The 10,210-nt window shown below is 40.9% G+C and overlaps 1 protein-coding gene across 1 annotated transcript; it reads left to right on the top strand.

Annotated features, from left to right (window-relative positions):
• Nucleotides 1–1,073: 1,073 nt before the first annotated feature.
• EEF1AKMT3 (EEF1A lysine methyltransferase 3) lies at nt 1,074–9,243 on the top strand. Its single transcript, XM_072407136.1, has 3 exons — nt 1,074–1,371; nt 3,491–3,602; nt 7,365–9,243. The coding sequence occupies exons 1-3, from the start codon at nt 1,156–1,158 to the stop codon at nt 7,745–7,747; spliced, it is 711 nt and encodes a 236-aa protein (XP_072263237.1). The 5' UTR covers nt 1,074–1,155; the 3' UTR covers nt 7,748–9,243.
• The last annotated feature ends 967 nt before the right edge of the window (nt 9,244–10,210 follow it).

Raw genomic sequence — 10,210 nt, 5'->3', positions numbered from 1 at the left:
TGCATCTGCAAAATACTCTGGTTCTGGAGGCAAGGGTGCAGCTGATATAGAATCACCTGACTTGGAGCAAGAAGTAAACATATATATTGTATTGTATATGGTACGTCTCCCACTCTGCCAAACCTCAGCACTTTGCAATTGTTTTCCCCTGCAACCCTCATCTGATATTGTATATGGTACGTCTTCGGGCAGGGTCCTCTCCTCCTGTATCACTGTCTGTATTAGTCTGTCATTTGCAATCCCTATTTAATGTACAGCGCTGCGTAATATGTTGCCGCTATATAAATCCTGTTTATTAATAATAATAATAATAATAATAAACAGAGTGTTGGATCTAGAGATGGTGCTGGCAGCAGGGGGCTGCAAGGAAGGTGAACAAGAAGGAGGCACAGGTGACCTGGACTTGCCTGTCAGCGTGGACAATAATCTTTGTGCTGGAAGCAGCATGGACTGATCCCTCTGCCATGTTGTCACAGATTCCCACAAGTCTATATCTCCGGGCCTCACTAGACATTTATTTGATCATTTTTGGAGTATGGGGTGGGCAGGCATGGAAGCAGGTGGGTGATGGGCAACGGTACACAGCCTCTTCCCTGCCATTCAATGTGTGCTTATATAGATATGCAGCCATTTAATGGCAGATATGTCTGTGGAATTCTACACAGCGCCCCCTATGCTGTAAATATTCACTCACCACTCCTATCAAACCTAGCTGCAGGGGGGCTGACAGCAGACCCTCACCCGCCTCACCTACTCTCTGTGGCAGCCACCTTGTGAAGCTGCTGAAGCCCTAAGCTGGGCCATGTGACCAACAACTGATTCCATGCTGCCTACTCTAAACAGAACACTGTCTTCCCTCTATGCTTTCTATCCTGAAAAAGGTCCTCACACTTTGGCTCTTTTAAGCCCCCCTCCTCAGCTCTGCTAGTACTACCCCTCCCTACAGTCCTCAGACCACTTAACCCTTTCCTACCTCTTGCTCACACTCCTAGACAGTTATTTTTTTTGGGAGTGGACTATGCAGCAAGGCTTGGTTTCATGGAAAGTATTCAATTATGGTAAAGGATGGGTTATTATCTATGGGGTGCACATGTGTGTATTCTGACCCAGGCCTGGCACACAGCCAATCAGCTCTGTGCATACACGTGGTGCTCTATGACGTGCTGCAAACAGGAAGCAGCATGGACTGATCCGTCTGCCATGTACAGCGAGGAGGAGAGCGGCCTGAGTGATGTGCTGCCACGGTATCTGGACTCTCTCTTCTCAGACACATACACCGAGGAGAGCTGCTATAAATTCTGCGGACAGCGGCTACGCATCACCCAGCATTATGGAGCCAATCTCGGGGTGGCGGCTCCGGTGTGGGAAGCTGTGAGTATGGGGCCGTGTGGGGGAAGGGCAGGCATGGAAGCAGCTGGGAGAGATGCAGGGCAATGGTACACAGCCTCTTCCCTGCCATTGTCTGCGTGCTTATATAGGTACTAAGCTATTTAATGGCAGATATGTCTGTGGAATTCTACACAGCGCCCCCTATGGTGTCATATTCACTCATCACTCAAATACCCGGGGAACCGAACACCTATTACCTCAGTGTTCTACACAGCGCCCCCTATGGTGTCATATTCACTCATCACTCAAATACCCGGGGAACCGAACACCTATTACCTCAGTGTTCTACACAGCGCCCCCTATGGTGTCATATTCACTCATCACTCAAATACCCGGGGAACCGAACACCTATTACCTCAGTGTTCTACACAGCGCCCCCTATGGTGTCATATTCACTCATTACTCATATCAAGTCTACTGAGGGGAACCAAACACATATTACCTCAGTGTTCTATACAGTGGCCCCTTTGGTGTAATATTCACTCATCACTCCTATCAGATCCAGTGGGGGGAACTGAACACATATTACCTCAGTGTTTTATACAATGCACCCTATGGTTTAATACCTCATCACATCTACCACATCCTCTGTGGAAGGTACAGAGGGGAACCGTACATCCATCACCTTAGAATTATACACAGCACCTCCATAGTCTAATACTCGCCTCATCGCCCCTACCACATCCAACAAAGGGAGCCGTGTATATTGTTACCTCAGAATTATACACGGCGCCCCCTATAGTCTAATACTATAGTCACACCTATCACAGAGGGAGCTGCGCACATATTGTCACAGCAACCGTTCCCAGCCAGACCCTGGCATTACATTCATCCCTATTGAGAGGCTGACTATCAGGAGCCCTATTAAATGGCCTCTCTATTGGAATAAATAGGATTTTCTTCTCATAATATGATGGAGGTTCTCAGTTTGCAGTGGGGGCTGCGTGGTTCCTCACGGGCTGGGATCTTGGGGGAGCAGTGGCTGGTATTGGGTATTCATCATACACATACCTGATCCTATAGTGTTATTCCGGCGCCATAATATTGTACATAGTGATCCCACAGCCATTAATAAGGCTGCGTACACACGCTCAATTATTGTCACTGCAAACCATCTTTGATGATCATTTTCAGCAACAAAAGACTGACGGATGTACAAATGGGTACACACAGCACTGTTTTGTTCTATTGAGAGGGGTGAATGAGTGAGCGGCACCCCACTGTGCTCCCTTCAGTTATATTGCGGTCCTTTCCTGTCTGTTGTTCATGGATCCATCAGGTCAGATGTATGAACGACTCAGATTCTCACCGAAGACGAGCCTGACTATTTGTATCAGTGAGAGTCATCTGATGTGTGTACATAGCATCACGCACTGCTATTTATTACTGGGCAACTCTCCATACAACACTAAAAGAGTCATCACTTGTCCCTTTTGCAAAATAGGTCTTACCTGGAAGCAGATTTTTATTTGGATTAGTTCCACATTAACATTCGAGATTGATGGTTTCTATTTATCACAATCCATTGTATTTTGTGTGTAATCACACAAAGGGTTAATGTGCAAACCTGACCATAGACAGGGCAGATGTCTCTCAAAGAGCAGTCGCTGGAAAGTCTATGCAGTGGCAGGTTATAATCCCAGAATGGGGCACTGCTTGGGGTCGGATGCCATAGAGCATTTTTCAGTATGAAATAATATAGCCTTTGCAGCACTGGGTCCCTGGTTCGAATCTCAGCCAGGACACTATCTGCATGGAGTTTGCAGGTTCTCCCAGTGTTTGTGTGGGTTTCCTCCAGGTACTCCAGTTTCCAGCTAGGTTAATTGGTTTCCCCCAAAAGTTGGCCTTAGACTGTGATAAAGACATATGACTGAGGTAGGGACTTTAGATTGTGAGCTCCTTTGAGGGACAGCTAGTGACATGACTATGGACTATGTAAAGCGCTGTGTGTTATGTCGATGCTATATAAATACTGTGTAATAATAATAATTTAGATCCATTTTTAATTCTTTCTCATTGGTTCATTGGTGTACTTGGGTGAGGTTCACCTGGAGTCATGAGTTATGGCATTGTATAAATATATGCTGATTTGGCATTTCAGGCTCTGAATCTGTGCTCATACTTTGAGGAGCAGAAACTGAACTTCAAAGGAAAGAAGATTATTGAGCTGGGTGCTGGAACGGGAGTTGTGGGGATTCTGCTATCTTTACTAGGTACGTCTGTAAGTTAAACCAAAGAAAAATGTCTTGACGCTTAGTGGTTACTGTCTGATCTCACTTAACATAAAAAAGTTGACATATACTAAAGTTCCACTTTTGAGTTTCCATGACCATACAGGTCATTATTGCAGAAAGGGACAGGTGATCATTCTGCAATAAACCATCTTACCTGCGCCAAATCGGAGCATGTGTAGAGTCAGCTTTGGCTGTCAAGGAAACCCAGCAATCCCAGCTTTCCTTGCATGTGCCAGGGATGAATAAACTCCTGCACACCTGTGCAGGTGTTACATCATCCCGGCATGGGCAATCAAGATGGTTCATGATCACCTGTAGGAAATAGAAAAGAAGAAAGATGGCGGTGGCCTGTGCTGGAAAGCGTTTAGGTGAGGATTTAGTACCGCTCAAGCTGTACAGAATTAAAATAGAAATCAGATGATGTCACTGGAAACAATCTTTCCTGATTTATTCCAATGATAGATGATTGAACACTATACACACAACTCCGTTCTGTTCTATGGAGGAGAGCAAGCAGCACTTTCCTATGCTTCCCTGTATAGGAGTGCACAGTGGAAATTTCCGATCAGCCATTAATCAATCTGTCGTGGCAGTTTTGTAGTTTATCAAAAGTGTATACTCTTTATTTTCTTGGTATTGCTTAGGTGAAATAAGGTTTTGTTATAAGAATATCCAGTATTTTTACATACAGATGCTGGATTGTTCCACCACTTTTTGCATTAAACCAAACAGAATATTTTTAAACTATTCACATAGTATTTATTTAATGAAAGTGCATGTTTTACAATTGTGTGCAATTTGAGATGGGCAAATGTACTTTACCTGAGAGGTCTTAAGTAGACCATAGTGAATGAACAAACTCCTTGGTTTAGAAGAGGCTGTCATTCTCAACCTGTCCACTAGGCAGTGCACTGTTTGTTTTCACTCATGATGCATGACTTTGGTATTTATTATGCCTAAAAATGAATATTGCACCACCCAGTGGACAAACCTAGAATCAGATCCACTTTAAAATCAAGCTGTCTGTATATTCACCAATTACTACTAAAAATGTTTCAAGTGCATTTGCCCATCCTAGGGTAGTTTTTAACAGAGCTGTGTAGTTGATACGTTTTGCCGACTCCAGTTACATAATAATTTTTTCCAGATTTTGACACTACAACTGTAAACTACAAATGTGTTTTCAACTACATTTGCCTCTCAGTTCACACAGATTAACAATCAATTTATTTTAATGACTCATGGTGCTTATTCTTTAGAAACATACCCCAGAGTATTTGATAGGGGTTATGCATGTTATCAGAAATGCTGCAAGGTGATTGAAAACATCACTGCCCATCTAAAAGAAAGTATGCCTCTTTGGGTAAAGTAATTGCTAAGGCTGGCAGGAACAGAATCTTCAGCTCTTATTACAGTAAATGTCAAGCTCAAGAATAGGGATGTGCACTGAAGAACAAAAGTCTGCTACATGTAAAATGTTTCTAAATTCCTTATATCTCAGTACAGAAAATAATTCCCAGTAGCTTTTATTAGTAGGATTCTCCAGCATAACTACACAAGCCTAGTGCAACACAAGAAGAAAAGTTTAAAAAGTATAAAGCTGTGTTTTTTTTTTCTCTAGATCCTACTGATGGGTGGATAAGAAATTTAAGAGGCACTTAGCTAAAAATACGTTTGTTTTTTGACTTTTCATTTTTTTTAATTTTACTCTTTTAAAAGCCTTAACAGGCATCTTCTTGTTTGGTACGAGTAATAGGGCCCATGAACATTATCCATCTGGTGCAGGGATGGTTCTTCCAAGTGCTGTGATGATTCTCCTTGCGTGATCAACAGAAGAAGTAAAGTTAAATTATCTAGAAAAGCGTATATCCATATTACACCCACGGATTGTTACCTTAAATAAGAAGATGTTTCTAGTGAGTGCTTTGTTGGTGGAAACATATGAGATATTGTGGCATTATCCATTGTTAATGACTGGGCTCTGATATTGAGAGCTGTTTGCTGCCTCCAAGAGGCTGTTGGGATGAGCTGTTATTTTTTCGATCAGCAATAATTTTCTAAATAGACAGGTTGTGTCAGGTCAGACATCTGGCAGACAGCACTAAGCTTTTAGCAGGCCTGTCTGTGTTAATTGATTTTGAAGTTAGTGTAGAAAAGTAAACAAGTTGTTGATGTGATCTTCGTATCTTAGTTCTATCATGAAAGGCTGACAGACTAAACTCTACCTAATCATTTACTACATAAGTATTTAGATACCTACTGAAGCATTTCATACTCTCCTGAATCTGCCATCCATGTCCCTCGCTTGTGCTCTTCCGGATATGTGGCACCAATACTCCATGTGTCCATGCCAGGCAGCCCTTTTTACTGATGGTATCCTCTTCCGGAGAGGACCTGGACATGGGCAGTATTCACATGATGTAAGCAATGACAAGGACACTGTACAAAAGAGATCGGCACATTGCATGAATTAGGTGAGTAAAAGCAGCATTTAGGTAGACTCTCTTTTAGGTACTTTAGTTGAAGTGGGATTGAAGTTTACAGATTTAAAGTTAAACACTTCTTTTGTTGTGAGATAATAATCCTCTTCAGAAATATCAAGGTACAATGCAAAGTTTTTAGCATTTTTTTGCATTGTATATAGTCTTATTACAGATTCTTACCTGCTTCTGTTTCTGGATACTGAAACAAAAAACTTCAACAATTGAGGGGAACTTTCAAGTACCTTGTTCTTCCTTTGCGAAGCAAGCATTTCTGTATAAAGCCCACCCTGGCTTAGATATACCCTTCTTTGCAATGATTCCCTGCTACTTAGTTATTGCAATATACGGGTGTCAGCAACATTAGAGCTCATTGCAATGATGAAATTGCCCCCTCTGTGATAGTATTTAGGCCCAGCAATTGTCTACTAGACATGAGAACTACATCTTGAAAGGAAGTCACATACTCCCTAATACTTGGAAACCAAATTGGCAAGGTGATTAGGTCTCCCAAAGTGGAAACATCTGCTTGTTCCAACAGGATCAATACCAACCCCTTTAGGCTCATGTTTAGTTTACTCCATTGATTAAATCTAAAAGCACACCTCAGGAAAAGCATTGAGTTAGTACCACAAGCTTTAAATAGATTTTGTGATTTTTTTCTACATAAACAAAAGTCTAGCCTATTCCAGCAAATTGGAGAAATATTGTTCACTATTTTGAACACTCGGTAATCATTGCTGTAAACAACCTGCTAGTGATCTTTTCCAGTGACAGTGGAATGAAGAAGCAATGCACGTACAGGCAGCTGTAGGAGATGTAGGACAAGCCAATGAGGATGATGTTGGGGGATGTTTGTACAAACTCTAGATTTTCACCTGAGATGATCACAAATATTAATTTCCGATATCGGCAATCTAACACCTGGACATGGATTTGGGAATATAGCTACAGCAGCTGTCTGGCAGCTAATTAATTTAGAAGCTTGTTGTGGACTGTTGCTACAACGCACTGCGATCACTGCCAGTGGTGTGTTGCCTGTTCATTCAGTGTATATGGCAGCAGAGCAATGAAGTGCACAGGTCACACAGCTGTAAAAAGTGCTCTGTAGGCCACGGAGCTCCTTCATGTGTGGTCATGGTCCACATCAAAACCTGGCTTTTTAAATTAAAAATAAACATTGTATTAGAGACCATTCAGAATGACATTAAGTTCAGAGATAATGAATTAAAATAATATGTCATGTTTCTTATTCTTGCAGGTGGTGATGTGACCCTGACAGACCTCCCACATACGCTTCCACAGATTCAGAAAAACGTGGCTGCTAATGTTCCAGATGGTCATTCACTTAACGTGTGTGCATTGTCTTGGGGACTCGACCAGACCAAATTTCCCCAGGACTATGACTTTGTAATTGGGGCAGATATTGTGTATCTGAAGGAGACCTATGACTACCTTCTCCAAACATTGCAGCACCTTTCTTGTTCCAGCACCACCATATTCCTCTCTTCCAAAATGCGGGCAGAGCATGGTACTGTGGAATTTTTCCAAGATTTCTTGCCGAAGCATTTTAATGTAAAGCTTGTTCGGGGAAATGCTGAGGATAACATCAACATCTACAGCATTACCCAGTATCAGAACTGAACACAGTCGTTTTTAAACATACATGTTTTTATTACATTCCAGAAAGTGAAAGTATGCCCAGTAATATGAAACCTGATTATAGTTTTAAAATTGAACCTAAAGGAGATATAGATAAACACCATTTTATCCAGTTGTGTTGTTGCTGCTAAAATCCTTAATGGTGAAATGCATTATCCTATCATTGGTACCTTCATCTTATGGTGAACCCTTGTAAAGTAGAAATCAGACTGGCAAAAGGCAGAACAACGTTACAGCCAGCATAATGATTTTAGTCCCCCCTCCAAAACATTTGTACAGGAGGTAGGAGCATTGGCATAACCTCATCAATCAGCAAGCTGGTGACTGCTGTATTGTTTAACTGCTATATAGAAAAGAGTGATAAACAACCTGTGTTCTGTGCTTTCTAAAAAGAAGCTGAATAGAATTAGTAATATTTTGGCAGTAGAGCACTTCACAAAGTCTTTTGACTGTTTACTTTGAATGCTTTTCTGCACATATGAGAAGTTATCTAGTATTTAGAAAACTATATGGCCCAATTCAGAAATTTATTGCACAGACCTGCAATTATGATCAATAGACTTATAACAACCAATCAGATGATAACTATGTCAGTGAAAGATGAATTTTAACTGCACATTGCTTTATTTGTACCACATGAAGCTAAGGAGGGGTTTTATGCTTTTGCAATACCACATAAGGGTATTTTTATTTTAGTTAAAAAAGTCACCCTGACATGCTGCTTTTTTATCAACCATACACTAAGATAACCCCAAGATGATATCAGATAAGGAAAGTATTTGATTTTAGTAAACATATTTACAAAAATATGCAATTTTTTTTTATCACAGGCATACAGGTTAGCAGGCTATATAGCCCCACCCTGCTGTGGTAAAGAGAACCCAGTTTTTCATCCCTGTGGGATGGGTATTTTTCTGGAAACTTTCTATCTTCTTCATCACAATTTCATGTTGGAGTGAGTGTTTGCATTAGATGTGTTCCCAACCTCCTAGTGCAAACCAGGAGAGGTTTATTAATACAAATGGCTTTTATTTATTTAGTTTCTTGTTCATGTTGCAGAGCTAGATCACATTACTCTGACTTTGGTGGGGATCTCTCTTTGGTTTGATCCCTGCCACTGCAAAAACAAAGGTGTCCTACTCTACCTTTGTTTTTTAAATATATATGGATAATAAACTAGTGGATGACTTGGCCTAATAAATTTCACCAGTAACAACTTAGCGCTGGAGTTTAGGCCCTGCAAATTTCCATACCTCCTTCTGGATACCAGGTTTGAAATTGTCAGATTATACACAAAGATAAAATGTTTATATTTGTATTCAAACGTGAGACTGGGTTACTGAAATGTAACCCTTTTTATTGCCCACAAAATACCAGGTTTGTTTTATAATGTATTATTATTTTTACAGAAATTGAGAAATCTGTGTTCATTTAAATTTTTAGTGTTTTAACAAAAAATAAATGACAATATCCCAGTGTGTGTGTGTGTGTGTGTGTGTGTGTGTGTGTGTGTGTGTGTTGTTACATGATTTCAGAGTTTACATTACTGCAGATTTAGATTTTCATTTCTACAAATTTGTTAGTTTATGACCTACACAAAGCCTTCCATATGTTTTCTCATTTCTGTATACTGCAAAATCTATACCGTGAACCCAAAGCAGTACAAAGCTTTATTTGAGTAGCACTAGATCTCCCTCCTGCAAGGCCTAAGATGTTTGTGTGTGTGTGTATATACATACATGGACAATTATTTTGGTCTACACAAAAACAATCCACAACTGAAATATCTTGAAACTGAGTTTTTAACACTTATGGTTTGTGTTTTGTATTTAAAAAAGTGACTTTTAACAGTTTGATACAACAGAACATTTCAAATAATACCAAAATGACAATGGCATGGACAAAAATGATAGCACCCTTTTATTTTGTTTTGGGTTCCTGTACATATTGTCATATTCCACATGTCTGATAAATAATTGCATCTTCTTGTGCATTAGGAAATATTTTACTTTTACTTGTTTTAACAATATCTTATAACTTAATTACAAACTATGGCATATCTTTTTGTTTTTTAAATGGGGGGATATATTTATGGTACCACATCCCAAATTCATGCAGCATAAATATTTTTTGGTGACTTTTTAACCACCTAGCCGTTAAGCCCGACCTTCGTATGGGCAAAAAAAAAAGGCTAGGATGGTTAACCCCGAGTTTTTGTCGCATCCATACTTACCTGGTCCCGCTGTGCTCATCCAGCGTCGTTTTCGTGTTCCAGCGTCGTCCTCCGTCCATCGTCGTCCGTCGGTCTCCCTCTCCAGCGCCGGGTGCCAGCGGGACCGGTAAGATGCCGGCCGGCATCTTTTGTTCCGCCGCCCGGCGGAACACAAGATGCCGGCCAGCGGAACATAAGATGCCGGTCGGCTTCTTACCTGGTCCCGCTGATCG

Source organism: Pyxicephalus adspersus, chromosome 1 (assembly GCF_032062135.1).
Source record: "Pyxicephalus adspersus chromosome 1, UCB_Pads_2.0, whole genome shotgun sequence".
NCBI classification, from domain to species: Eukaryota; Metazoa; Chordata; class Amphibia; order Anura; family Pyxicephalidae; genus Pyxicephalus; species Pyxicephalus adspersus.
The sequence above is the reverse complement of the archived record's forward strand: the minus strand, read 5'-3'. Positions and strand labels throughout refer to the sequence as shown.

Bases quoted from the DNA above. Each gene is read 5' to 3' on its own strand.
- EEF1AKMT3 (XM_072407136.1), top strand. From the start codon at position 1,156: ATGACGTGCTGCAAACAGGAAGCAGCATGGACTGATCCGTCTGCCATG. The intron at 1,372-3,490 runs GTGAGTATGGGG...TTGGCATTTCAG, and splicing joins CGGCTCCGGTGTGGGAAGCT to GCTCTGAATCTGTGCTCATA. The intron at 3,603-7,364 runs GTACGTCTGTAA...TTATTCTTGCAG, and splicing joins GATTCTGCTATCTTTACTAG to GTGGTGATGTGACCCTGACA.